The 26806-nt window shown below is 56.8% G+C and overlaps 11 protein-coding genes across 11 annotated transcripts; 6 read left to right on the forward strand and 5 right to left on the reverse strand.

Moving 5' to 3' along the window:
• Positions 1-1707: 1707 nt before the first annotated feature.
• D7B24_008801 (uncharacterized protein) lies at positions 1708-4262 on the reverse strand (the record flags this gene model as incomplete). The annotated part of the gene is made up of 2 exons (XM_028642884.1): positions 1708-2818; positions 2926-4262. The coding sequence occupies 2 exons, from the start codon at positions 4260-4262 to the stop codon at positions 1708-1710; spliced, it is 2448 nt and encodes an 815-aa protein (XP_028493438.1).
• Positions 4263-5399: 1137 nt separating this feature from the next.
• On the forward strand, positions 5400-6320 carry D7B24_008802 (uncharacterized protein; the record flags this gene model as incomplete). Its single annotated transcript, XM_028642885.1, has 1 exon — positions 5400-6320. The coding sequence occupies one exon, from the start codon at positions 5400-5402 to the stop codon at positions 6318-6320; it is 921 nt and encodes a 306-aa protein (XP_028493439.1).
• Positions 6321-7123: 803 nt separating this feature from the next.
• D7B24_008803 (uncharacterized protein) lies at positions 7124-8755 on the forward strand (the record flags this gene model as incomplete). Its single annotated transcript, XM_028642886.1, has 1 exon — positions 7124-8755. The coding sequence occupies one exon, from the start codon at positions 7124-7126 to the stop codon at positions 8753-8755; it is 1632 nt and encodes a 543-aa protein (XP_028493440.1).
• A 683-nt stretch (positions 8756-9438) lies between these two features.
• Positions 9439-11594, reverse strand: D7B24_008804 (uncharacterized protein; the record flags this gene model as incomplete). Its single annotated transcript, XM_028642887.1, has 7 exons — positions 9439-9879; positions 9933-10029; positions 10091-10432; positions 10488-10905; positions 10963-11092; positions 11149-11312; positions 11399-11594. 7 exons carry the CDS (start codon positions 11592-11594, stop codon positions 9439-9441), a joined length of 1788 nt encoding a protein of 595 aa, XP_028493441.1.
• Positions 11595-12392: 798 nt separating this feature from the next.
• On the forward strand, positions 12393-12840 carry D7B24_008805 (uncharacterized protein; the record flags this gene model as incomplete). Its single annotated transcript, XM_028642888.1, has 2 exons — positions 12393-12458; positions 12550-12840. 2 exons carry the CDS (start codon positions 12393-12395, stop codon positions 12838-12840), a joined length of 357 nt encoding a protein of 118 aa, XP_028493442.1.
• Positions 12841-13173: 333 nt separating this feature from the next.
• Positions 13174-15807, reverse strand: D7B24_008806 (uncharacterized protein; the record flags this gene model as incomplete). Its single annotated transcript, XM_028642889.1, has 1 exon — positions 13174-15807. The coding sequence occupies one exon, from the start codon at positions 15805-15807 to the stop codon at positions 13174-13176; it is 2634 nt and encodes an 877-aa protein (XP_028493443.1).
• Positions 15808-16639: 832 nt separating this feature from the next.
• On the reverse strand, positions 16640-18309 carry D7B24_008807 (uncharacterized protein; the record flags this gene model as incomplete). The annotated part of the gene is made up of 3 exons (XM_028642890.1): positions 16640-16942; positions 17010-17920; positions 17979-18309. 3 exons carry the CDS (start codon positions 18307-18309, stop codon positions 16640-16642), a joined length of 1545 nt encoding a protein of 514 aa, XP_028493444.1.
• A 1134-nt stretch (positions 18310-19443) lies between these two features.
• SPO20 (Meiosis-specific subunit of the t-SNARE complex) lies at positions 19444-21011 on the forward strand (the record flags this gene model as incomplete). The annotated part of the gene is made up of 3 exons (XM_028642891.1): positions 19444-20471; positions 20571-20892; positions 20952-21011. The coding sequence occupies 3 exons, from the start codon at positions 19444-19446 to the stop codon at positions 21009-21011; spliced, it is 1410 nt and encodes a 469-aa protein (XP_028493445.1).
• Positions 21012-21374: 363 nt separating this feature from the next.
• D7B24_008809 (uncharacterized protein) lies at positions 21375-23822 on the forward strand (the record flags this gene model as incomplete). The annotated part of the gene is made up of 1 exon (XM_028642892.1): positions 21375-23822. One exon carries the CDS (start codon positions 21375-21377, stop codon positions 23820-23822), a length of 2448 nt encoding a protein of 815 aa, XP_028493446.1.
• A 164-nt stretch (positions 23823-23986) lies between these two features.
• ACN9 (acetate non-utilizing protein 9) lies at positions 23987-24514 on the reverse strand (the record flags this gene model as incomplete). Its single annotated transcript, XM_028642893.1, has 3 exons — positions 23987-24069; positions 24129-24228; positions 24299-24514. 3 exons carry the CDS (start codon positions 24512-24514, stop codon positions 23987-23989), a joined length of 399 nt encoding a protein of 132 aa, XP_028493447.1.
• Positions 24515-25361: 847 nt separating this feature from the next.
• PRE2 (Proteasome subunit beta type-5) lies at positions 25362-26280 on the forward strand (the record flags this gene model as incomplete). Its single annotated transcript, XM_028642894.1, has 2 exons — positions 25362-25502; positions 25561-26280. 2 exons carry the CDS (start codon positions 25362-25364, stop codon positions 26278-26280), a joined length of 861 nt encoding a protein of 286 aa, XP_028493448.1.
• Positions 26281-26806: the final 526 nt, after the last annotated feature.

Raw genomic sequence — 26806 nt, forward strand, 5'->3', positions numbered from 1 at the left:
GGAAGGGATCATTTAATCATCACAGGGCTCCAAACCCGCTCAGACTGTCAGTTTCTCCATGAGGGGACCACCCACCTTGCAGGGATCATTGATTGTTGCCAATGATGAGACTGAACACAGAGGCCAACTGCCCGTGGAGGTCTGAGGCGACCGACCGCTGTCAACCTCTCAAGCGAGAAGGGCTTCCAGCAGCGACACCGAGTTATGATACTGAAGAACAAAGAAAACCGAGTGAAATGGATATATATGGAGTATTGTCCGAGGAAGACGGTGTTGGAAGAATCCGTGATCACGCTAACGAACCGTGGGCAGCGTCCAACGTTTTGCCATGATAGGTCGTTTGAGGTGGCAATGCGTAACAGAACCACGATTCCCTGCTCGAAGAGCCTTGCAGCCAGCAAAGTAGAGATCGAGCTTGCAAATGACAAGAAAACGAAGTCAAAATAAGACAATGAAGTGGAGGAGGAGTTTGGAATGGGAGAAGAAGTCATGATTGTTGGAGTTGATTTTGAAGGGTGACCAACATTCTACCCAGAACGATCCTTCCCCCTAATCTTGTGGGCACGCATTTGAGGACATTGCGTTCTGACGAGGTTATCGCATATGGAAACAACTATCACGGACTACCTGCTTCCTTTGGACATTGGCTGGGCAAGTCCACCAAATACATGCGCAGCTACCTTGAGGAAAGTAGTGATGGCGATGATAACAATGTTTGACCTGGGGTCATTCTAAATAGAACCTGCGTTCCTCTTTCCCTACTCGCAAACTCACAGCATACATTATGATTGACCCTGCTTCTCTTAGTCGATCTATTCCGAAACGGTCCTGCCGCCGATAGCCTCCTTTTCCATAGGTAGTTGGCTGTGCTTGCCGCACGCAGGCTACGGTCGAGCATGCAAGTAGACTCGTGGCAATGAGTATACCTTCTACTTCCTTGCTGCCTCCTTAAATTCTGATAGTTCCGATCGATTGCGATGGAATACTGCTGCCCAAAATATGTGCGATTCCAGACAGAAGTTTCAGAAGTCCAGGACCAAGCCCAGGAGATGATTCACACATCGATGAGCTGACTGGCATCGGGAGTTGTCACTTGAGCGGAAAGACACCCTGAACCTAAAGTCATGTGTTCGTAAAATGACAGGGTATCTCATTGGAGAATGGGATAAGTTATCATTAAGTATGCGATAGTGTCTATCTGCAGGTACTCGAGAGACCTACTTAGTGGCGCTTGGCTTTGGCCTGGTGGTGACGGGGAGGGCAGAGTGAAGAGGTCTTCCGCAGGCACTTTTCGCAGTCGGTTGCTAGATATGTCACAGGAATTAGTCTGTAATCGTCCCCTCCACAGGTAGGAGGGCTATGCGCAGCTCTTGTATATTCATATCGATTACCTTGAACCCCCAGCTAGGCGTCGAAATCTCTTGGTTACTTGTCTTCGTAGATACGCCCACGCCCTGGAAGCGAGGCTCAGTTCCCATTATCCGCTATCGACGAATTTTGAATGTGAACAGGGGCATATTCCGCCAAAGATATCGTGCTGACCAATGACCTCTTTCATGCACTGCCTTTATGACGGCCCCATTCTCTCCATCGGAATGATTACTAGACTTGGACAAGAATTCGGGTTACTGGATATCGCGAACATGTAGTATGTTAATTGAAAGTTCTGTTCAGTCAAGACGTGGCCTCATAAATAGCAACCGACATTTAGGCAATCCACAGCCCATGGTGCAAAGTGAACTCTGGTAGGTCAACATCAGATGGCCACTCATAGACACCTCGCCAGATCCACTTCCACGACGGCGTGTTTCTCAACCGATAGTTGCCTGGCTCTGCCTTCTCCTCCTTCTTTTCAGACTCACACACAGCTAGCAAAACGCCTGACTTCGCGTAGCTCTGTGTTTGTTGGACACCGTCAAAACGAGTGCCAACGCTGAGGTACATCGGCCTCAATAGGGCAAGGTAACTGCCGTGAAGATTGAGCACCTTGCGGACATGACCCAGTTCTCGCCTCGTTCTACGCTCTCTTTCTGTCGCGACGCTGTCTTTGTAGTAACCCAGCAGCTTGGATAGACGGCCTTGTTCGATTTCGTGCACCCACCACCTGGCCCAAATCCCCTCCGGTTCAACTGTGGCGATGGCTGTGAAACTGCTGTCAAAGGGACGGTGGACGCCCTTGATATTCTCATTCACGTCGTCGGAAAAGGCGAACGTTGTGCTGGGAGCCCAGCTCCTGCCGGGTGTCGACAGTCTTGGGGCGCTGGACATCAGGAAACCCGTACGGACCTGGCTTTGCTTCTCCCACAATTGATCCGGGTGCCTCGCTCTCTGGCTTTGCTGGCCCAAGCACAAACTCCAGATGACAACGTCATCATACTTGCGACTCGCAGGCCTGTGACTCAGCCAGGAACCCACAATCTCCAGGTGTATGTCATTGGCAAAGACATCTGACTTGAGCTTCTGCATGCCTTCCTTCCGCCACGGAATAGTGTGCGGGAGCAGGAGAGAGAATACTGCGAGATCGATCCGGCCGTAATCGCACACGTGCCTCAGAACATCTCCAAATTCGATGATGCGATTATCCTTGCACAGAATACTGATATGACCACGACCCTTCAGAGCTTCGAGCATAGTCCACGCCCTTATGTTCCAGTCACAGAACAGGACAGCTGCTACGAGGCTTTCTTGGCGTGCTGTCGTCAGGTCACTTGCGTCAAGATCCATAACATCCTTGTCGCAAACCAAGACGCACTTGCTTTTGTAGAAGACATCATTGATGTAGCGAATGGCTTCTCGCCTCAGCTCATCATCAGAAGGACTGGAACACGCGCATCAGCCACGACAACCAACAGGGCTGTGAAGTTTCCAGACCGAGAAAAGAAACAAGGAAAGACGCGAAACACCAAACTTCCTCGGGTTACTCACATGCACGCCGAATCGATCCAGTAGCTGTCGCATCCGAGAGATTTGGCTAGCCTCACGTATCGATCATGAAGACATCTGTGGATGCCGACGTCTGGACGGCCGCCCTGACCATGGCTCCAGACATGCGATATAGCCATGGTTCGATTTGATGCTTCGCAATACTTCAACTCTTGATCAGTAAGCTCAATAGAGACAGCCCGAGCGCCGTCAACACTGAGGTATGATGTTTCATTCCATACGAGTCCTTCTTCATTGTCAGGAGTGTGTTGTGTTGTCTGATCGTGCGCCGTCTGGTTTGCTGACTCTGTACGGTCGAAACGAAGGCAATCTCGCCAAGTATTACCGGAGCAAGCTGCCTCCCGATCGGCGCGACACCGGGGTGTCTTGTCTCTGAAGGCCTCGCTGAAGCGATGATGAAGGAGGTCGAAGTCCAGGCCGGTGCATTTTGGGTCGCCACGAAGAAGCTCAAACATCCATCCACACATGTTGGGTCGCTTCTTCAGCGTCGCAGTCTCTTCAGTGAATGCCCGCAGTGACAGGCCAGGAGAAACCTGGAAGTTCCTACTCCAGTAGGCGCTCTCGGAATCATGGTCAAATCCTCGGTTCATGGACTGCAAGAGAAAGCAACTGAGGTACAGCAACCTCGCACGCTGCCAGAATGACCAGAGGTACGCCCTTACAACGATCCAGATAACCGGATCTCCCACCCCGTCTCCCTCCAACGTGACGCAGGTGTGTATAAGTTCGCCTGTTCCGTTGAGTGCATCCTGGAGCTCTCTATCTGTGAATCCTTCCTGGGCCTGGACCATGACTTGGTATGCCGCAAATCGGATGACGTTCCTAGGAATGCATCGATTGACATGAAGAGACTGCGATAGCTTGTTCTCGTCGCTGAAATATGGTCGGGGAACGTTGTCCAAGTTATCTGGGAGCGTAGTGGTCTCGCTTGGTAGCCGCTGCAAGACTGCGACAACCCTGCTCGCGAAATCGTCCAAACAAAATTGGGGACGCCATGCGCACTGGATATAGCTAGAAAGATGTTGATCCAGCCTTTCAACGTGGCCCACAGGGCTGGCTGTCGCATCGTACAGTTCCTGGCATTTACCCCGAATCAACGAATCTCGCTCTGCGGCGCTGTAGTACTTTAGAACCACCTGAGGGGGTTTGCCCTCTTCTGTCACGGGTATAGTCAAGTTTGTTGTATGAAAATCTTCCCATCTGAAGAAGCGATCCGTCAAGTCGCTGGTTTGGTAGTGAGAATACTCCTCGGACAGGATGGATCGGACACGATCTGCGTCTGGGTACAAGCCCCCAATCATACCATGGTCAGGGTCCATGCCGAGTTTGTGATCTTGATGAGCGGAGTCCAAAACTAGTTAAAGAGAGCAAGAAAGTTTGACTTGTAAATGGAAATAATGACTCTTGCGCAGGGAGGTCAAACGTAAAATAAATTCCACACGTGGTTCTACGTGCGTGGTCGCGTAAGACGACCCAGCATCATGAGATGTGATAGGAGACGAAGGATCCGTGGAATATGCGGGGCCAGCTGCATGAAAAACAGTACCAAAGTCCCCTTCACGACCCATTGGTCATTGCACAGCCTCTCGTCGCCTCAATTGTCATCCGAGGCTGTGAGTGAGTGCGTGAGTTTTTGATCATGCATGCAAGCTGTGGCGGAGCGGCATCTGGGATGCGCATTCACTGGGTCGTGCCCCTTGAACATTCTGTCAGCCTTGACAGGGGGCCCATTCAGAGGTCTTGGAAGCGACTTTCTACATATCTGACACAGCCATCACTGATCTCCTGAAAACGAACAAGGCCGCCTAAGGTCTGTTTCTCTCGATCGGAAAATCTGACTGTAAGACGAGTACATAACAGCATCGGTGGGTGCTATTGGGACTCCTCGTTCACGACTACCGACAGCTTCCTCACCGTCATTTCAAGCACGGCATCTTGTCATGCCTTCCGCCCTTTTTTCCTCGCCTGAACAAGCCAGCTTAGGATCGCTCAACATTCCGTCGCACCTCCCTGGACCCCCTCTACCGAATATCGTCGCTGAATGGGGCGCGATTTTGCCTCTCGTCACCCATCTTGCAAATCAGCGCGATGACTATCTCACCACTGGCGATGTCGCCTTGATGGCAGCACTGCCTGTTGGTCTGTTTCCCAAGCTCGGCATATTCTCTGGCTATTCAAGATTGCTCCGAAATGGCACGCGATTTCTCGACTATGCAAGCACCCGAGGCGGTTCCAGTACAACGGTATGGGACGTTTCATGGGGCAGCGTGTTTCCCTGTGCGAACGGAGCTGCGAGCGCAGCGGTCATGCGATATTTTCTAGGACGCTCAAAGGAGAGGCGCGAGGTCATGCCCGAAAAGCTTGCGGCGATGCCAGTAGAGGCGAAGGCACAGACAGGGTCAGAGTCCTTGAACGACAAGAGTTCTTCTTCCAGAACAGCGTCATCCACGTCACATATGAGCCGCTTCAGGACCGTAGATCCTGTCACACCAAACAAGATACCTCAGAGGCGCTATCAGGTCCTCAATGTTTTCTATTTCCGAAGGAAGTCGAGCGCCCGGACTCTACTGGGCATCTGCATCAAGTTGGGAGACCGGACCTGGTTTCGCATTCTATCTTTCATAGCTCTTCTGGGCTTGTCCGCATTTCTTGGGCTCATCGGCGCCTATGGAACGGCGGCCGTTGTCGTCAGCTCGGCTTTGTCTCAAGCAGTCGCCTGGAATATCAAGATCCAGCGTCCGCCGGGTTATCTCAGCAACAACGAGGCACACGACGCCTGCATGCTTGTAGCATCCCACCAAAATGCGACAGAGTGGAACCTATTGATCGGGGACCGCGGTATTGTCGATACGTTACTCAACAAGCCCATGTTCCTCGTACCTTCCGGCAAGGGCGTGGAAATGGCTGCCTCCTGGTTCTGGTTTGCGAACCTTGTTCAGCTGATAGCCATGACATTTGTCGCCGGCCAGAAAGGCTGGGATGGCGTTGCCTTGGTGCTTCTCCTTGGTCTTCACTGGGCCGTCTTCAATATCTTCCCGCGGTCCGGTCTAGTCCACTCATGGCTCCAGACAGAAGGGATTGATGCCGTGCTGAAAAGCTACGAATTCGGTGGACGAATGGCTATGATGGGGGCAATTCAGGCCTTCAGCAAGTCCAAAATTACGAGGTGGATGGACGACATTATCGTTCCACACCCCCGCCGCGATGCTCTTCTTAGTTGCATTGAGGGAAAGGCAGTCTTTGGGCCTGAGTTCTCCGAGAGTGATCAAAAGAGAACTCAATCAATGGCTGAGGCCTCACTTGCTGCCGCGCAGGTTCTGGAGAGGGATTTTCATCCGAGTCGTGTCCTCCCTATCCCGCCCAAGGCTGCTGTTTGATATATCAGTTCATAGAACGGGGCCCGAGAGCCTTGACATAAGGGTACCTCCCAGATTTATCTGCATTGGGTCCCTTTCGCTACAAAGTCTAGAAAGAGGTTGACATGTCCTTTTCATATGGGAACATACGGCAAAGTTTTCAAGTCAACCATGGGGCATAACATAGAAGCCTTCTTGTGGTCGCGAATGCGGAAAATGCAGCAAGTGCATGGTCTTTCGTCGTCAATGTTACGTGTTTACTTGTGTACGCTGAAAGAAGAAAGAAGCATTCGTTCGGAACCATTCCACAGAATGATTTCTCAGCTTATACAAAAAAGGAAGGTCGGATTCTGGACATGCAAGTCCTAATCCTTACGCTTTTAAGCGGATCCCTGAGCTTCCCTTACAGAACTTGGTTGGATCGTTTTACCCTGCAATCATCGTCATTTCTCCAACTTACGCGTATCGATCGCAACTCTCAAAGGGCCTCGAATCTAAAAGCCCAGCCCGGTTTGAATCGTTCGAATCGTTATCCTGGTATGCCCCCATTACACTGGGGCCCTTCGCTGATTGCATGATGTACTATGGAGGGATTATCAGCGATGTTTGGCTGTTGCACAGTACAGACAGGCCATACCCGCCAAGCCGCTATGGATCGCCTCAAGCATCACAGGACAGCAGAGACGTCTAAGCGTGGGGGGTGGGTTGTCCTGTCCACGAACAGCAGATAGACAAACCTACATAAACCAGGCTCAAGCAGTAGTCATGCGAGCTAGAATTTTCCCCAGGTGTGCCTCGATATATCCTCGCAATTGTTGCCCAAAATGAGAATTGCCTTCTTTTCCGTCTTCGTGTTCGTAGCCAACGGTCTGGGCTGCCAGGCATCGAAATGCCCAGACTCACCAGGCACCACAGACCTCACGGTTCGCACGTCTACTGGTACTTTCACTGGCCTGATCGACCCTGAATTCCCCAACACGCGTCAGTTCCGCGCGATTCCGTTCGCCGAGCCTCCCGTCGGGTCACGCCGCTGGCTGCCTCCACAGAAGCTCTCCTCGTCACCAGACGAACACCGCTATGCGACCAAGTATCCGCCGTCGTGCCCACAGTTTGTGACAGCACTCGAGTCCATGTGGAACCTGCCACTGACCAAGGGGAACTTGGTCTACAACGGCGCTCAGAACGACACATCCGGGCTGGTGGGCGAGGCCACATCCGAGGACTGCTTGCACCTGGCCGTGTGGACGCCGACGGGCGAAGTCCCGGAAGGGGGCTTTCCTGTTCTCTTTTTCATGACCGGTGGTGGCTTTTATATCGGCGGCGTCAACCTCCCTTGGCAAATACCAACGTCGTGGGTCGAGCGGTCGCGCTCTCACATTGTCGTCAGCGTCAACTACCGCATAAACATATTCGGCTTCCCTGGAGCCCGTGGTCTGGCCGGCGGCGAACAGAACCTGGGCATTCTCGACCAGCGTGCAGCGCTGGAATGGGTCCACGACAACATCGCGGCTTTCGGCGGCGACCCCGAACGCATCATGCAGTGGGGCCGCTCGGCTGGAGCCATATCCGCCGACATTCATGCCTACGCCTATCACGAGGACCCCATTGCCCAATCCTACTACATGGAGTCGGGCACGGCCTTCAGCTTCGCGGGCGCGGAGCCTTCGTATTCTAACTTTAGCTTTGTAGCGCAAAACGTCGGGTGCGAGGCGCCCTGCGGCGTTGACTGCGACGACGAGGACGGTAAAGCAGAGCTGGACTGCATGCGCCAGGTGTCGATGGTGCAGATCTCCAACTTTATCGGACAGTATGGCGACCGTATGGAGAGGCCCACGCTGGGATTTGGCCCGATAGTTGATGATCGTGTCATCTTTTCCAACTACACGGCCAGGTCCGAGCAGGGCAAGATCGCGCGCCGGCCCGCCTTGATCTCTTTCACGTCCAACGAGTTCACGTCACTGGTGCCTTGGCCCAAAGAGGACCTTGAAGGCGGTGTCGACCAGGACGAGGTCAATGACTGGAACCTTTGGTTCGCAACATGTGCCGGACTGAACGCGACGGCCTACCGAAACCGCCTCGGTCCCGATGTGCCCGTCTTCCGGTTCCAGTACGCGGCCGAGTTTCCCAACCTCAATGCATACGACTGGCTTGGTGCGTACCACAACAGCGAGACGCCACTGATCTTTGGTACCTATGGACTGCTAGATCACATTGCGAACGCGACCGAGTTGCAGATTGAGGTTAGCCATTCGATGCAGGACCACATCCTCGCGTTTGCCACGGACCCGTTCAACGGCCCGCAAGCACTTGGCTGGCAACCAATGGACACGAGACTTGCTAACGGTGGTGATCTCTTGCGCTTCGGGGGGTCCAGTGGAGAGGCATTTGTTCACGTTGATGGCATTGAGGTGGATGGAGTATGCCTTGGAATTCGCGAGCACGACCCCTTTCCGTGATAATGTGTCCAAAGGGGAAGTTCATGGAGTCATCCCAACCACTGCTAGAGTAATCTTTTGCGCCTTCAAGAAACTCCTCGAGCAAGCGGCGGACGGGTAGTCTGATCAACCGTGTAATTGACCGTACGCATGTACTGAAATATTTACCGTCACCAACAAGCCGTTGCCAGTACGACCATTCTACATTACAACATGCTGGTATTTTGAACCCGATGACAGGTCAGCTTGCCTACGATCTGATACTTATCAACCAGGAACTGACCAATTTCAGCTAGATCGTAGTATTCGGCCTTGTAATTGGACAGTCTCTATTCCTCCACCAGTTACCAATTTGGCAGAACCTCTAATACAACCGTTAGGAAGATCTACGGTTCGACTGATAGTGCCAAAGGAGGGTCCGCCCGGCAACCGCGCTTCGGGCATGGGGCACGGAAGGCGTGGAGAGCGCGTTCCTTGACTACATCAAGTTCTCGATAAAAGGCAGCGCTGCGATTCACTGCCAAGTGAGGACTCGTTATGCGACGCTTGAGGTTGGGGTCCATCGAAGGTAAAGGTTCCGGAGCATGTGCAGTGGCTTGGGGTCTTGGATTTACCACGTGGGAACCCAAATGCCAGGGGCAGGTCGACTGCTGGCTATTTCTTGGCATGCTCATTCTTATTGGAAGTCTTGCTTTCGTGCAGCTCTAGGCTCCAACAAAAGCAAGTGCCTCGAATGGGCGCAATTCCAGCTGCCCATCGGAGCCGAGAGAGAAGCCCGATGCCGCCCGAGTCCCATATGTCGATAGAACCACGTTCTCCTCCACAAGAAGACTTCTCTTCTCAGCAGGTACAGTCCAGGTGCAAGGCTCATCTGTGAAGTTGAGCACGACCAAGGCCTGATCCTCACCCTTGTCAGCGGTCCGAGTGTAGCTCAGCACAGACAGGTTCTCAGGGTCATGCATCTCGAAAGCACCGTAAACAAGAAGGTCCCGGTGCTGCTTGCGAATTTTCAACCCGGCACGCCAGTGATGAAGCACGCTGTTCGCGTTGCTCTCCTCTGCCTTGGCGTTCCATTGAGTGTAATCATCGTTTACTCTCATCCATGGCGTGCCAGTCGAGAAGCCTGCATTCTCCGAAGCGGTCCACTGTTGATTGGTGATTAGCAGGCCTTTTTATGATCAGGTCGATATCAACATACCTGGACGGGAGAACGAGCATGGTCTCTAGCCTTCAGATGGATCTCTGTCCACAGTTCTTGAATTCCCTTCTCGTCACCAGCCAGCCTTTCGATAGCTCTGCACAACAAGTCAGTGTACGTGTGTATGCATTGGGTGTCGCGGTGTCATCTCAACATACTCTCGGTACGCATTCTGCGTCTCAATGTCTTTGTACTCTTCGATTCCCCAGGTCTTGGGCAGGCTTCCCATACCGAGCTCTTGCCCCTGGTAGACGAACAGGGTACCTCCGAGCGTGCACAGCAATGTTGCCAGCATCTTTGCCGCCAACTCTCTGTGCTCAAGCCGGTGACGTGTGAAGCGGGATACTGAGCGAGCCTGATCGTGGTTTTCCAGGAACATGGCGTTCCAGCCACCTACCCTTCGGGCAAATGTCTGCCACCTGTTGATGATGGCCTTGAAATCCGGCAAAGTCCAGTCGTGGCGGGAAAACTTGCCACCAGATCCAATGTCCATGTCGACGCTGTGCAGACTCATGTTAAAACGCCGAGACCTCCAAGCCGGGTGGGCACACTTACATGTCAAACTGGAAGATGGTGTGGAGCTCCTTGCGGTCCGATGCGACGATCTTGCCGACCTGATCGTCATCCTTGACGCCAGGCATCTCACCGACGCTGAAGGCATTGTACTTATCCAGAAGCGTCCTCAGCCCTCGAAGATGCTCGTGGAGCCTCGGGCCGTTGCAGAACAGCGCCGTTGCATCCTGGTACGGCTGCTCAGGTCGGGTGACGGGGGCATCTGGCAGACCGGGCTCCTTGGAGATGAAGTTGATGACGTCCATGCGAAAGCCATCGGCGCCTTTCTTCAGCCAAAAGTCCATGATTTCGTGCACTTCGCTGACGACCGAGGGGTTGTCCCAGTTCAGGTCCGGCTGCTGGGGAGCGAACAAATGCAGATAGTACTCGTCCGTCGTCTCATCGTAAGACCAAGCGCTGCCTGTCGAGTCGGCACGTCAGAATTGATATCCAAGCAAAATTTGGGAGGGTGACTGACCTCCAAAGGCGGCTGCCCAGTTGTTGGGGGGTTGCCTGTTGCCAGCAGCATCGTATCGAGGCTTTCGCCAGATGTACCAATCCCTCCAGGGGTTGTCCACCGACGACTTTGACTTTTGAAACCATTCATGCTGAATTAAGTCAGCATCGACATCAGTGTTGACGGGTGTCAGGCAGGGGTTCCGACCTGATCAGATGAGTGGTTGACGACGAGGTCGAGGATGAGCTTCATGTTGCGGTCATGTAAGCCGGCGATGAGCTTCTCAACGTCCTCGACAGTTCCGTAGGGCGGGTGAATGGCGCGGTAGTCTGAAATATCGTACCCCATGTCGATCTGGGGTGAGGCGAAGACTGAGATCACACAAGTCAGATTTCTGAGCATCCAGGTGATGCTGAAGCCTCCTTGAGTTTCGGAACGAGTGGATGCAGGAACATACTGGGACAAAGCCACACAGCGTCAACCCCCAGACTCTGAAGGTAATCCAGCTTTTCGATTACGCCAGGGATATCACCGAGACCATCGCCATTGCTGTCTCGGAAAGACGCCGGGTAGATCTGGTAAATCGTAGCTTCTTTCCACCAAAGCCGTTGAGACTCGCTCGAGAGGCTCTGGTTTGTTTTGACGACTGTCATTTTGCACGGCGAGATGATACAAGGCAGGAGAAAGAAATCGACTGGCGATGAAATCTATACGCTGATACAGCAAGGAACACAGGGGGCAGATGGACTGGATGCTTGGAGCTTATATGAGCCAGAGCCTCGAAAGGCACGGGGGTGACGATAGCGACTGCCGCTCGTATGCTCGCTGAATTGCCCGCCCAAGCTGTCTGGGGCTCATTGGTGCTGCAAAAACGGCACATTACCACTTGAGGTAATGTGCCTTCTTGTGGCGGTGCGGAGAACTGAAGCTGCGATGGGCGCGCGGGGTAGATCAGCAAGCCCGGCTGGTCTCTGGTGGGTGATGAGACGACATGGCAGGGAAGCGCCTTTCGTGGGCGCATAGGTCCTCATAGAAAGACGTCCACTAGTACACGACCAACATTTCGCATGCACCAAATTGAGTTCGGCGGGCGAACAGTTGGGATCCACTCGATTTTGTTACCAAAAAGACGTCTTTCATTGACGATTGACTTCGACATGTACATCGGACCTCCTCAAGCCGGAGATGGACTTGTTCCATGTAGTCATCACGTGACTGGCGCTCATTCAGTGGCCTTCCCCACAGCAAGCACCAGAAGTGGGGGCAAGCACGACAGTAGACAGCTTCCGGCTTCCAGCTTGAAGCAACGAGCTTCCATCGCCAGCATAACCAGTCCTCCAACCTAAGCTCGGTCCGACGTGCGCGCAAGCCATCCAACTCAACCCACGAGTATCTCGCCTCGCCACGACACATACCACACCCACGACCCGTCACTCGTCCGCACCGCCACCATGCCGTCCGAACGCGACTACCAGATCGCCCCGATCGTCCAAGAATCCATCATACACAACACAAAGGTAAAAACATGGCCCTTCCCCGCCTCCGAAGACACGAGCACGTCTCCGCATGCATGCGCAGGTACTGACAGCCCCCCCCCCGCCGCCGCAGTCCCTGTCCAACCTCCAGAACATCACAGCCTCCCTCTTCGGCGTCGCCGCCGGCATCCTCGGCCTCGAGTCCTACGCCGGCTTCCTCTTCTACTTTGCCCTGGCCGCCCTCGTTACGACCCTCACCTACGTCCTGCGCATCGCCCCCACGTCCACCGCCGCCGGCCTGCCGCCGCTGAGCACGGTGCGCTACTTCCGGTCGCCTTTTGACTTTTGGGTCGGCGGCATCTTCAGCGGGCTGCCGGGCTTCATCTTGACGTGGACGCTGTTCTTCGGCATCGTGCGGGCGTGACGGAACGCTGGCGGCGCGCCGAGGGGGAACGGAGGGGAGAAATCGGGCGACAGCAGGAGCATAGTATGGCGTCAGGAGTCAAAATGGTACATAGATCCTGAACATATGACTTTTTCTTTTTCCTTCGTTTGAAGTGACACTGCGCATTGCGAAAGCATGGACCGCTGCTCATTCAGGTGCTGGGACATCAACAGAGGATTCGGCTTGAACTTGAAAGAAAAGAAAATAGTGTATAGTTGCGCAACGCTATCAGACCGAATGATGATGGAAAAAAAAGTGCAGTAAAAATGATACAGAAACGTCCAACAAAAAACCAATGCAGATGCAACGCGCTCAGTCAACAATCTCTACAATGTTCCCGACATAGCCCTCCAGTCCAGACCGATCATTGCGCCCGCCCTCGAGAATGACAACCTGCGAGCCAAGCTCGATCCACTCCCGGCTCGTCAGCAGCTCCAGCACAACCTCCACGCCCGTAGGCCTCATGGCATCCTCGTCCTGGTCCACAGCGAATGTTTCCTCGACCTCGTCAGTCGCGGACGCGGCCTTGTGCAAGCCGTCGCGGGCGCGAAGCGTAGACAGGCCCAGCACACGCGCCGCCGCCCGGACGGTCCCGCAGTAGACGTTGACGAGCGTGCCGATCATGAGCGACGCGGCGTTGAGGTCGTGGAACACGGCCGTCAGACCACTCGCCGCCTGCAGCGACATGCCCGTCTTGAGCATGTGCTGCGGCGGCACGGCGAGGACCATGCCCTTGCGTATGCGGGGCACCTCGCGCGCCGGCGGCTCGAGACTCCCCTCTGATGAGCCGGCCGGCGGCGGCATGTCGAGCAGGATACCGATCGTGCCCACCTGCCCGGCTGACAGGGTCCGCACTCCGAGACGCAGGTTGCGGATGCTGACAATCCTGGCGTTGTGCCATTCGCCTTTGATGGTCGATGCGGCGACGGCGTTACGGATCGCCACCCTAGCGAGCTCGGCAGACGACGGGTGCGATATCGAAAGCCCATAGCCGCCGCCGGGCGACGGACGTTCCTCCGGCGTTCTGCCCTTGAAGTCATCGTCATCTGACGGAAACGGCCCCGCCACGATTGTGTCGCCTACGGAAAGATGGCCGAAGCGCAAGTAGCCCGAGACCACGATTCCCAGGTCTGAATGCGAGCCATTCTCCGTGATGGAAGCAAAATCAGCAGGGCGGCTGAACGTGTCGTCAATATGGAACACCGATGAGGGCTGCTCGGGGTTCAAAGCCTCTCCGATGAAGTCATGAGCAGTGGGGACGCGGGGTAGAGGAAGTTCCTTCAAGAGAGCGTGCATCAAGCCGATACCAGCACCGCTTACAGCGCTGGTCAACACGATTGGCACCAGCTTGAGGAGGTCATCCCCCTGGGCCAAGTCACCGAGGGCACCCTTCACCTTGGCCGAGTCCGACGCAGATAGGACCGAGGGGCTCGGAGGCTCATTCTGCGCAGGCTGCAGGATTTTGGGGATTCGTCCAGCTTCCTTGATGAGCGTCAATACCTTGCCCAGGACTCTCTGAATGCTGGTCTTGGTGGCGAGGTCGAGCTTCGTGATGGCTACGACAAGAGGCGTCTTGAGCTTCAGACACAGCTCAAGGTGCGCTTTGGCAAGGTCGACATTGGCACCGTCAGATCCCAGCACATCTTGCGCCGAGGAGCTGATGCCATCCTTGGCCGAGTTCGTTTCCAGGTCGTCGGCTGCGAGACACAAGACCGTCCACTGAGGTGCCCAGCCGACGAGGCCTCGCAGAATCGTCCGCCGGAAGCGCGGGTGGCCGGCCGAGTCCGACACGAACACGAGGCGCCCATTTTCCGACTCAAAGTGAATATCGAGCCACGACTCGACGTGGGCTTTCGCGTAGTTGACGATCGTGTCGTCCTTGTAACCGAGAAGCTCCTGCGCGACAGAGCTGGTCATGCCGGAGACGACTTCGTGTCGATGCTTGAACAAGCTGAGCCTGCTCCTGCCGCGGCCGTTGTCCATTGTGCTCGTTGACAGAGTGCCCAGCAGCGTCGATTTACCAGAGGTCGTCGGTCCCGTCAATGTGACTCGCAGTTGATCGGTCACGGACCGGCTCGTGCTCGGGCTCTCGCTCTTGTCGATGCCCGACGCAGCAACCGCGTCCTGTTTTGGCAAGCCGTTTCGAGACCCTGCGTCCCCGCTTTGAGATCCAAAGTCCGGCGTGACGAACGCCTCGGCAACACGCAGCGTGCCGTGTCGGAGCGTCTGCGCCGGAACCGAGGCGCCATTGTCAACGAGCTCCGCCGTCTCGGGCCACTCGCACTCCCCGACAATGACTTGGCGAAGCACATCGACTCGGCAGCCCAAGGTCGCCGCCATGACCCGCAGCGTGACGATGCTCTCGTCCATCTCATCCTGCGTCAGGCCGACGAGGGTCCCGTCGTCGGAGACGCCAATCTCATACAGCGCGCCGCGCGACTCCTCGAGCCCGAGCACGGGCCTCTGCACCTTGAGCGCCTGGTGCAGATCGACGGCGTCGTCGGGCAGCCTGGGCACGACGAGGTCCTTCGGCTTGAGAACGTGGTAGGGCGACGACTGCTGCAGGCGCCAGAGCAGCTGGGTCGTCAGCTGCTGCAGGCGGATCTGGCGCGACTCGGTCGACGTGGCCGAGAGACCGCGCGGCTCCATCTTGACGGCGACGGCGGCGCGCTTGGAGTCGGGCACGGTGCTCATCGACTTGTACCGGCGGCGGGGGCGCAGCAGCAGATGGAGCTTGTACTCCGTGGGGCCCTCCTGCGGCTCGGCCTCCAGCTTGGTGACGCCGTAGTCGGACAGCATGACGGGTTCGAGCGGCTGGTCGTGGGAAGACGCCTGTTGGAGGGCCGGCGTCGAGGCCTTTCGGGCGGCCGCATCGTCTGGTCCCAGCCACGGCGACGACACCCTCTGGGGGTCTGCGTCGAAGGTGAAGATGGAGCCCGAGGCCATGGTTGCGACCCTTGGTTGGCGGTGTGTGTGTAGAGGCGTGCAGGCGTGTAGGCGTGTAGGTGTATGGTGTCACTCAGATATGCAGGATCGAGAATGCGTCGAGAAGAGCAGTTCGTATTGCGAAAGTGTTCAAGAGGGTCAAAGGGGCATGTGCAACTTTGTGTAATCGAGGTATCATCTTGGCAATGTGGGTGAATCTCCAAAGGGGGTGGAGGCTATGCCTCTTCGTCGGCATGTGTTTGCGGGTAGACAACGTATTCTTAGAAGAGCGACGACATGACTCCTTGAGCGTATCGTGGGAAGGTCTGTGGCTGGCTGCTTGGTGCGATGGATGATGGTGGAAGAAGATGCCAGACACCAGAGGATGGCAAGAAGCAGACGTTGATGAAATGAGAGAGGCGAATTGAAGTCAGGCACGACACGTCTGCATGAGTCTCCCCGGTGTGACGCAGGTCGCCGCTGTTGTCACTGCTTGCTGTGACCTCTCTGGCCCATCCAGCGCCTTGGTGGGGCACAAGGTACAAGTCCTGCTGCAATGGGTAAGCCTGGACGGAAGTACTTGCTAGCACCACCATGCGACGCCACATCACCCGCCGACGCTGTACAGCTTGCAGCTTGGAGCTTGCATCTTGCCATTCATAGTTGCACCTACCTATATGGTTACAGGCAACAGGAAAAAGTTTCGATACCGTCCGAGGTACATGTAGTGCCCAAAGAATCGTCAACAGCCCACGGTGGCAGTCAACATACATGCGGTTGACAAGAGATATGTCTTGCCCAAGTCTATCCAATCCTTTCGCTACCTGTAATGCAACATACAACGTGGCCCTGTTTACAGATCAGATCGCGCCATGATGCGACCAAGCGCCCTCTCCCTCTGCCTCTGCCTCGCCTTTCGGCTGCCCAGGAGCCCGGCCAGCGCATCAAGATGCAGCAAGTGACCTCTGCGAATATACACAAAGACCGTGTACGTCGCGCTCGCCGATGCAACGGCGGCGACGGAGAGCAGAGACGGCCACCTGAACTGCTCCGGGCGGAAGAAGAGGATGGTGGCGATGTAGGAGAGGAGCTCAAAGGCATTTTGCCACGCCGCCTCGACCGTGGAAAACACGCCGCGACTCGCGGGCTCGACATCCTGGTCACACAGTGTCAGTGGCGGGCGATGCGTAACGCCTCGGTCGGACTACAGCCAGAGCACGTACCTCTTGCACGATAATCTGCGTGCACATGTCGAAGCCTCGCAGGCCCAGTCGGCTCAAGATCGTTCCGCCGACAAGGCCCGCTGTCGAGAGAAGAGGTCGCTCAGCCTCGAAGACCCAAAAGACGGCAAAGCCTGCGACGAGCATGGTAACTTGGGCGATGCTCATCCACAAGCCGGCCCTGACCGGCCCGATGCGTCCCATCAACCAAGGGGCCGCCCATGTGGCCAAGACCTCGAACGCCACACCCAGCGTTCTCGCGAGACTGATAATCGTGGCGGTGAATCCGGTATACAGCAGATACGTGATCATCTGGCCGGCAAAGTTGAGGACGGTCAGGTAGAGAAAGGCGCCCGCGATCGACGGCAGGAATGCGCGATGGCGAAAGTAGAGGCGAAAGTCGGCGAAAGACTGCTTCGCCATGCGTGGCAGGTAGCCTAGCAAAGACCCAAGGCGGGTTTGCGAGTCTCCCGAAGACCCTGCGTCTGTCGATTCTCCTCCTGAGGCCTGCTTCGGCTCCCGGAGTGCTGGAACATCATTGTACACCCGTGCTATGGCATAGTACTCGGCCACCACGGACGCAATGTTCATGGCAAAGTTGACGACGAGAGCCAGCTGCACCGAGACACCTTCGATCATGGCAATGAACAAGGGCCCGAGCAGCTTGCAGAACAGATCGATGCGACGCATCTGTGAGTTCATCTGCATCATGCCATCCTGATCGCCGTCTGCCACGACGACGACCCAATCCTTCTCCACTGCCACCATGTTCATGATGGAGCAGATCTTTTCGACGCATGCAAAGAGAGAGAGGACCACGAGCACACCCGCTTCGCCAGCGCGACCCAGGGGCAGCCCGAGCACCAGGACGTAGAAGGCGGCGCAGGAGATGGCCACGGCGATGCGCTGGAAGACTGTGCCATCAAAGTCAGCCACCAGAATTCGGTCGAGGCAAAGGAGCGGAGAACGTACCAATGGAGATGCGTACCACGCGCAAGCGATCCCCCGTATCTATGAACTGGCCGATGGCCGGGGCAAAGACGATGGCGGAAAGCCCACGGATGAAGGCATACACTGACATGGGCATCAACGTGTCTGGAAAGATCGTGGCCAGGTAGATGACGGCGCCGAACTCAAAGACGCGCGAGTTCCATGTCGACAGGAAATGCGACAGATACAACCGGCGGGCCGTCTTCTCGTGCCCTTGGTGCGCTGGTGTGCGGTGGTCACCCGCTCGCTCGTAGCCGAGCAAAGGAGCCTGCTCATCGAGGCGCTCCTCGTCGGGATTCCCTAGTGCTGCCATTGGATGGAAAGAGAAACCAGAAAAGGCAAGATCCTCATGGTCAACCAAATTGGGATTGCTGCGACATGGTTGGGAGGAAAAGGTCAAGTTTTGAAGCACTCGACGCTATCGGGATGAGGGCCTTGTTAGCCTGAATCGAACACGACCCTCGCTGGTCCGAGTCGAACGATTCGGCCCATGGCGATCCGCCGACCATCGAAACCCTGGGGTGCCTGGCTGGCCTGGTCCTGACGGCATGGATCCATCACCATGACCAGCATCGGGACTGGTGCATGGAGATGTGTAGCGTGGAGCGAATGCGACATAGAGCTCCGTTGACTGTATCTTCACTCTCTGCTGGACTACATCTTGCTTCAAGCGTCAAGGTAAGGAAGCTGATGCTTGAGAGAGAAAATGATTGGCGATCGTATCGGAACGAGCTTGCCCACTCAGCACCAGGCGTCTACCTGAGATGCCTACAAGTACCTACCTAGGTACCTACTTAGGTAAGGTAGGTAAGGTAGCCTAGGTAGGTACCTCAGGAAGAAGGCATTGGATGAGGGGCGCCTAACAGCCGTGACGATCGCCACGAGCGAACCAGATGCAGGGTCTCAGCACACCTGGCTGCTATCTGAGTCAATGCCTCGTAGGTACCGCGTGTAGTGGGGGCTGAGCACAACACCTAGCACCACGGGCAGGCAAGTCAGAGGTAAGTCAGGCTACCTTACCTACCTAGCTAAGGTACACAGCACAGAGTCGAGTGGAGCCACACACGCCCCCCGCCTCAGCCCCCCATCACGCATCAGCGTTTAGGGGCTCGGAGAGGGTCCCCTGGTGGGCTCTAAGGGGGGGTTCCCTGACACCTCGGGGGGGGCCTCCTTGTCGGGCTCAGACCTTTGCATCCCAAACCTCTTTCCTCGAAACAAACCCAAGACAAACAGTTGGCATTGGGCTCACCTTTGCCACCTTGTCAACCGATCATTCAAAATCAGTCCTCCCCCTCGATTGAGACTGACTTCTACACCTTGCCTCCCGATCCCTATTGAAGCCCGAAAACTCTCCCTCATTCACGCAGAATAGTCGACAGCAGCCCCTCACCTACGTACCGAAAGACACAGCACACACCTGCGACCCCACCGATCCCGAACCGCCACCATGAAGAAGTTTGGCTTTGGCAGCAAGAAGGGGGGCGACGACGGCGGTGACGACGATGCTTCTCGCAGCGCCCTTTTCGGCCGCAAGAAGTCTTCTCAGCCGCCCGCCGGTGACAACCCCTACGCCCAAGCCCCACCAGCCAACGACCCCTACGCCCAGAGTTCCAAGTCCGCCGCCGCCTCGGCCCCCTACCAGCAACAACGCCCGGGGGGCTTCCAGTCGAACCCCTACGGCGGCGGCGGCGGCAGCTCTGGCGGCCTCCCCGGCGGTCCCGGGCCCCGTCGAAACCCCTCCGGCAGCGGCGCCTCGACCTACTCGCAACCGCCGCCTCCCTACGGCGGCGACGCCAACGAGCGATCCAGCAGCGGGTACGGCGCCGACAGGTACGGTGCGTCGGGCGGCTACGGCGATAACCGCTACGACAACAGCGGCGCCAACAGGTACGGAGCATCCTCGGCCGCATCAGCACGCGGGCCCGGCGGCTACGGCGGTCTCGGCCGCACCAACTCGAACGACACGGACGCCCAGCGCGACCAGCTCTTCTCGGGCGCCCAGCAGCGCAACCAGCAGCGCCAGCAGGGCGGCAACAACAACGGCTACGGCCAGGACAACGCCGGCGGCTCCTCCTCCGCCGCAGCTGGCGCCGAGGGCGACCCGTACGGCGGCTACGGCGCCGAGCGCGAGCTCACCGAGGAGGAGATCGAGGCGCAGGAGGTCCGCGACGTCAAGAAGCAGATCCAGGACACGCGGCAGGAGTCGATCAACTCGCTGCAGCGGTCCATTGCGCTGGCGCACCAGGCCGCCGACACGGGCATCAACACGATGAACATCCTCGCGCGGGACGAGGAGCGCCTCAACAACACGGAGAAGCGCCTCGACGAGGCGGCCAACTACAACAAGATTGGCGCCGAGCGGGCCAAGAAGCTCAAGAACCTCAACCGCTCCATGTTTGCCGTCCACGTCAACAACCCCTTTACCAACAGCAAGCGCACGGCCGAGTACGAGCAGAACGTCATTGACAACCATCGGTGAGTTCCCCCCCTCCCCTCACCCCATGGAACAGGAAATCCAAGGAGGGAAACGAGCCAGCGGCTGACTGACGGTGTGTGTGTGTGTGTGATGTATAGTGCCGAGCGAGAGCTGCGCAACGAGACGAGGAAGAACGGCTGGGACTCGTCACAGCAGATGGAGCAGACGATGCGCGGTCTCAACCTCGGCGACAAGTCGCAGCAGCGTGGTTCGGGCAAGTCCTCGGCGGCGGAGAAGAGCAAGTACGTCTTCCTCGACGAGGACGACGACGAGAACAACCAGGCGCTCGAGGACGAGGCGACGATTGACCGCCAGATGGACGAGCTCAGCGGCGCCGTCTCCGTCCTCAACAGGGTCGCCAAGGCACAGACCCAGACGGTCCAGAGGCAGATTGTCACGGCCGACAGGATCAATGAGAAGGTCAGTCGCTTTGCTGCGGGCCGTTGCGGTGCACAAACTCTTGCTAACACGGTCTGCAGACGGACATGGTGGACGATGGTGTCAGACTCAACAGGGCCCGTCTCGACCGCATCAAATAAGCTGTTTTGGGACATGGGAGGATCGATAGCATGCTACTACCTAGGTTGGAGTAATGGAGTTTATTTCAGGTTTACTTTCTCGAGTAGCGATGGTGAAACCGTCCATGCACGTGTTCATTTTCAGTGGCCGCGTTCCCTCAATTTGCCGTCGCTTTATCGTTCAGTCGCTTCGAAGTCTGCCAGCGGAGAGCAGAAAATCGTAGACTGAATCAACCGGAATCCTGGGTCTGTCCATGTTGCTCTTCTTAAACCAAACCCCTATAAGTCTGACTGTGTTGAGGACCATGTGTGGATCCGAGGGGGTGTGGACCTTTACCCACACCCTGTGCGACCCCAACCTCTGACCCCATCAAATTTTCCGAGATGCTCATCACCGTCTGTGAGACCAACTCAACTAGGTACGAAAGAATCGCCATGGCGGACCCAAAGGGCGGCGAGCCCAAGAGCAAGAAGCGCAAGCTCAACAACCAGAATGTACTCAAGGTCGGCAACAAAGTCATCTCCCTCGAGGGGTATCTCAATCCGCCAGCAAAGAAGCCCGCCCCGCAGCCAGAACCAACACCAGCAGTGAGCGTCGCAGAACAGCCCAAGAAAACGGCAGCAGAACGACAGGGCGCTTCCGCCCAGGAAGACCGCAAATCGCGACAGCCCCAGACGAAAGAGGATGGCGGCGCCTCCAAACATCGCAAGGACAAGAAGCCCTTTGCCAAAAATGGCCCGACGTCCCGCTGGAAGGAGGACCCCGTCTTGCTCGAGTCCCGCAAGAAACTTCCCATCTGGGCCCATCGCGACGAGATCAAGTCCAAGGTCCGCCAGAACGACGTCGTCATGCTCGTTGGTGAGACGGGCTCCGGAAAGTCGACGCAGGTGCCGCAGTTCCTGACCGCCGAGTCCTGGTGCCGCCGCAAGACGGTCAAGGTCGGCCATGACGGTCGCGAGGCTGCCGTCGGCGGTGTCGTCGCCATCACGCAGCCGCGGCGTGTCGCTGCCACGACGCTGGCTCATCGCGTTGCCAGGGAGGCTGGCACGCCGCTGCGGCCGGGGGCGGAGGGCATGGTCGGTTACTCGGTGCGGTTCGATCACAACGTACCCAAGGGGACCAAGATCAAGTTCGTGACGGAGGGCATGTTGCTGCAGGAGCTGCTGCATGATCCTCACCTTCGCCAGTACAGCGCCATTGTTGTCGATGAAATCCACGAGAGGAGCGTGGATGTCGATCTGCTGTCAGGATTCCTGAAACAGATCCTCTCAGGAGACGTGTCGGGCCGTGGCGGCATCCCGTTGAAGGTTGTCATCATGAGTGCTACGGCTGACGTTGAGAGGATACAACGCTTTTTCTCAGAGGCAGCACCTGTCCTCGAGGGCGAGGAGGCGCCGGTGCCTTCGGCCAGCAAGGCGATTTCTGTTGGCGAGATGCGCATCCCTGGACGACAGTTTCCGGTACAGACCATTCATCTGCCTAGGGCGATCCCAGACATTCAGGATTCTCTCCTCAAGTCTATCTTCAGGATACACACGGAAGAACCTCTTCCTGGCGACATTCTGGCCTTCCTCACAGGTCAGGAAGAGATTGAGGCGGCACAGGGCCTCATCGAGGAGTATGCCGCTACTCTCGCTTCGAATTTACCCAAGATTCGCGTGTTCCCTCTCTTCGGCCAATTGTCAATCGAAGCGCAGCACGAAGCATTCAAGCCCATCAAGGGCGGGTTTACGCGAAAGGTTGTCCTTGCGACCAACATTGCCGAGACGTCCGTCACCGTTCCCGGTGTCAGGTATGTCGTGGACTGCGGCAAAGCCAAGGTCAAACAGTACCGCAGCCGCCTCGGCATGGAGTCTCTACTCGCGAAGCCAATATCAAAGTCATCCGCCATCCAACGAACCGGTCGTGCCGGCCGTGAAGGCCCCGGAAAATGCTACCGTCTATATCCTGAGGATGCCTTCAACTCGCTCGAGGATACGGACCTCCCTGAAATCCTTCGCATTGATGTTCTCGGCGCCGTTCTCACGATGAAGGCCCGTGGCATCGACGACGTTTTGTCCTTTCCCCTCATGGATGCTCCCGCCATTGACTCAATCGAAAAGGCCCTCATCCACCTCCACGGCCTCGGCGCCCTCGCAGACGACGGATCCATCACCTCCGCTGGCCGCAAGATGGCGGCGTTCCCCGTCTCGGCCCCTCTTGGCACCGTCCTCCTGGCGGCCGCCAAGCCGCAATTCGACTGTCTCCTCGACGTCATTGACGTCATCGCCGCCCTCACCTCGGGCGACGACATTTTCATGCAGCTCCAGTCGGAGAACGAGCGCGACGAGGCCGAAGAGCTGCGCAAAGAGCTCTACCGCCGCGAGGGCGACATACTGACGTACCTGACGACGATGCAGCTCTACGCGGCCGAGAACGCCGACCGCACCCTCTGGTGCAAGAAGCGCCGCGTCAACCTGCGCAACATGAAGACGGCCATGAACATCCGCCGGCAGCTGCGAGCCCTCTGCCTCAAGGAGAACCTCTTGGCCGAGGCGCTGCCGCCGGACCCGCAGCCCTTTGTGCCGCTGGCGCCCGAGCGGGCCGAGTCGCTCCTCAAGTGCTTCCTGCGCGGCTTCGTGTCCAAGACGGCCGTGCTGGCGCCGGATGCGAGCTACGTCACGTCGCAGGGCAAGCACGTTGTCGCCATCCACCCGGCGAGCGTTCTGCACGGGCAGAAGAGGGAGGCCATCATGTTCCTGGAGCATGTGTACACGCAGAAGAATTACGCGAAGAAGGTCAGCGTCATACAGGCGAACTGGATCATCGAGGCGCTGCAGGGCGAGGCTTGACATGCTGGTGTCATTTTCTGCGCGTGCGAGACGGCTGAGCGTTATGGGAAAAGTCTATGGAACAGCGCCGTGATGTACAAAAAGATTTGGTATACAGAGTGAGACTTGGTACATGCGTTGTCGCTTGGTGATGGTGATTTCACGGTGAGGATGCGGGACAAATGTCACGCCTCTGACTCGCCGCCACCTTCTTGGTGTCGCTTCTTGATGGCCATCATGAGCTCATACAGCTGGCCGACCTGGTCGTCTGTTGCGGGTTAGCATCACATAAGGGGGGATGGCTTGTGGTTTGCGACCCGAACGCACCACTCAGCTTCTCGAATTTGCCCGGCGCAATCTTCTCTCCGACCCAGGATTCGCCCTCAATCTGTTGCGCGTACAGCTGCCACTCTGAGAGGAACCCAATCTGCTCATGGTCAGGAATGCTCGTGCAACCTCGGCTGTGATGAGAGGGCCTTTCGGCGGGCGATACGCACCAGGTGGGCGGGATTTTCAACCTCTCGGTGCGCCCTGAACTCAGACTTGATGTACTCGTCTCCGAGGAGGCGCATCTCGGCGGGCAGAAACTTGCGATGGGCGCGGAGCAGGCGACGATACAGAGGGATAGGCGGCAGGAGTGGCATGGGGGCGTGACGGCCGAGGGTGCGGCTGGGGTTGGTAGCCTCGGCCAGGCGACGGACTGAGGGGCGCATCTTTCTTGATGTAGAAGCGCGCTCGGAGTTGATGTGATGTGGGCACTCTGGCGATGAAAGTTGTCGAGTTATCGATGAGATGGTGACGACTGGCGGAGGTGATGCTTCATGATGTCGAGTTCTTCGAGTGTGGATACGGCCAGCTGGTGCCAGCTGGTATACACAATTCACTTTGCCTCAAAGTGCTACGACAAGTATTGTTCTGAATAGCAGCCTCCATAAGGACTACGTGACCATCTTACCTTGACCAGAATGCCGGGGGGGGCCGATGGCTTTGGCCTTTCGGGAAGGCAAGGAAGATAAAAGTATCCCATTGACGAGAGAGCATCTGAGAAGTCAACCACGCATGGTGGCCTGTCCAGGTGCACGTGAAACTTCTATTGAAGAGTCAAATATCGAGGTAGAATGAAAGGTAGAACTCATTTACACAATTCTTTTACTTTCGTGAAATCCACGCAGGCGTCAGTATAAACACGTTCATATGGACACTCGCAAGTGGTGACACATACCATGTATATGTACCTACGTAGTCGTGGGAGTGAGCCCCTCGGTACGTACCGAAGCGAGTACCTGCATGGGCGGCCATACCGAATCAGGCAACAAGGCATCAGTCAGCTTGCTGCAGCTTCCCATCCGTGACGCGAGCCAAAGCTGCCTGAGCTTGGATCCATCGATACGGCCAACGTCGACGACTACCACCACATCAACCCAATCCATTCATCACGACCTCCTCCCCCATCGTCAAGCCTCACCTGTCACCGACGCCACCCTCGGAATCGCTCCCCTCTACAGAGATTCCTATTCAGGATAACACCGAAACATACACGCACATACACACGTCCTCACCATGGACGCCCTGGTCTCCAGATACAGCCGTCCGGCGTTCCAGGAGGAGAACACCTTCCGGGATGAGGAGGAGCAAGATCTCGAGCTCATGGGCGCCGCTCCCCCGCTGTCCCTGAAGTTCGCCATGCCCCCAGTAGCACACGTATGCTCTTTCTCGCTGCCACCTCGATCCTGCTCTTAGACTGACAACCAAAATCTAGCCCTCCTCCTGGCTCCGCGCCGCAACAGACGACCGCTCGAACCCCGACTGTCCCATCAAGATCGCCCACGGAACCACAACACTGGCCTTCCGCTTCCAGGGCGGCATCATCGTCGCCACTGACTCCCGCGCCACGGCCGGCAACTGGATCGCCTCGCAGACGGTGAAGAAGGTCATTGAGATCAACTCTGTCCTCCTCGGCACTATGGCCGGTGGCGCCGCCGACTGCCAGTACTGGCTCGCCTGGCTCGGCATGCAGTGCCGCCTCCACGAGCTCCGCCACAAGCGCCGCATCTCCGTCGCCGCCGCCTCCAAGATCCTCGCCAACCTCGTCTACAGCTACAAGGGCATGGGCCTCAGCATGGGCACCATGTGCGCCGGTGTCACCAAGGAAGAGGGCCCCGCGCTCTACTACGTCGACTCGGACGGCACGCGTCTCGCCGGCAACCTCTTCTGCGTCGGCTCCGGTCAGACATTCGCCTACGGTGTCCTCGACGCTGAGTACAAGTACGAACTCTCCGATGAGGAGGCCCTCGAGCTCGGCCGCCGCAGCATCCTCGCCGCCACCCACAGGGACGCCTACTCTGGTGGCTTCATCAACCTGTACCACGTCAAGGAGGCCGGCTGGGTCAAGCACGGCTTCAGCGACACGAACCCCATCTTCTGGAAGACAAAGCTCGAGAAGGGCGAGTTCTCCAACGTGACGGCGGATCTGGAGTAAATGGGACTGGGCGTGCTTATGGACATGGTTATGAGAGGGGCGGGAGTTGGGCAAAGGCGCCCACTGTAACTTGTAAACTAGGATCAATCAAGTTGTGTTGCGCTCCATCGGTCGACCTGGATGAATACCGTGCGTTGCTCATGCCTTACTGGTACATTGCTATACGACAAGGTGTACATCGCGTCGCGTGTCTGCCTGAACAATTCCTTCCTTCCTTGATGGCGGCCAGGCAGCCACTGAACACTGCGGTACTTAGGCCTGACTTGTGGTTCTCCTGCCAACAACCACTATACCGTGACGCATGGTGTAGTGGTTACAATCCTAAGAAATACCCGTTAGGACAGGCCCTCAGGGAAGTCCGAATCAGGGCGCGCAGGCAAGGAAGGCGCGTGGAGGGGCTGGGGGTTCAACGCCGGTACACGGTAAAGGAGCAATCCTTTTTGCTTTTCACAAGTGCTGCCAACCTGGGCCAGTCTTTGTTTTGCTCGGTACGCGATTCATCTCTATTCCAGCCAAGGTCCAACCT

Source organism: Verticillium nonalfalfae, assembly GCF_003724135.2.
Source record: "Verticillium nonalfalfae strain VnAa140/NRRL 66861 chromosome Unknown scaffold_81, whole genome shotgun sequence".
Taxonomy (NCBI): domain Eukaryota; kingdom Fungi; phylum Ascomycota; class Sordariomycetes; order Glomerellales; family Plectosphaerellaceae; genus Verticillium; species Verticillium nonalfalfae.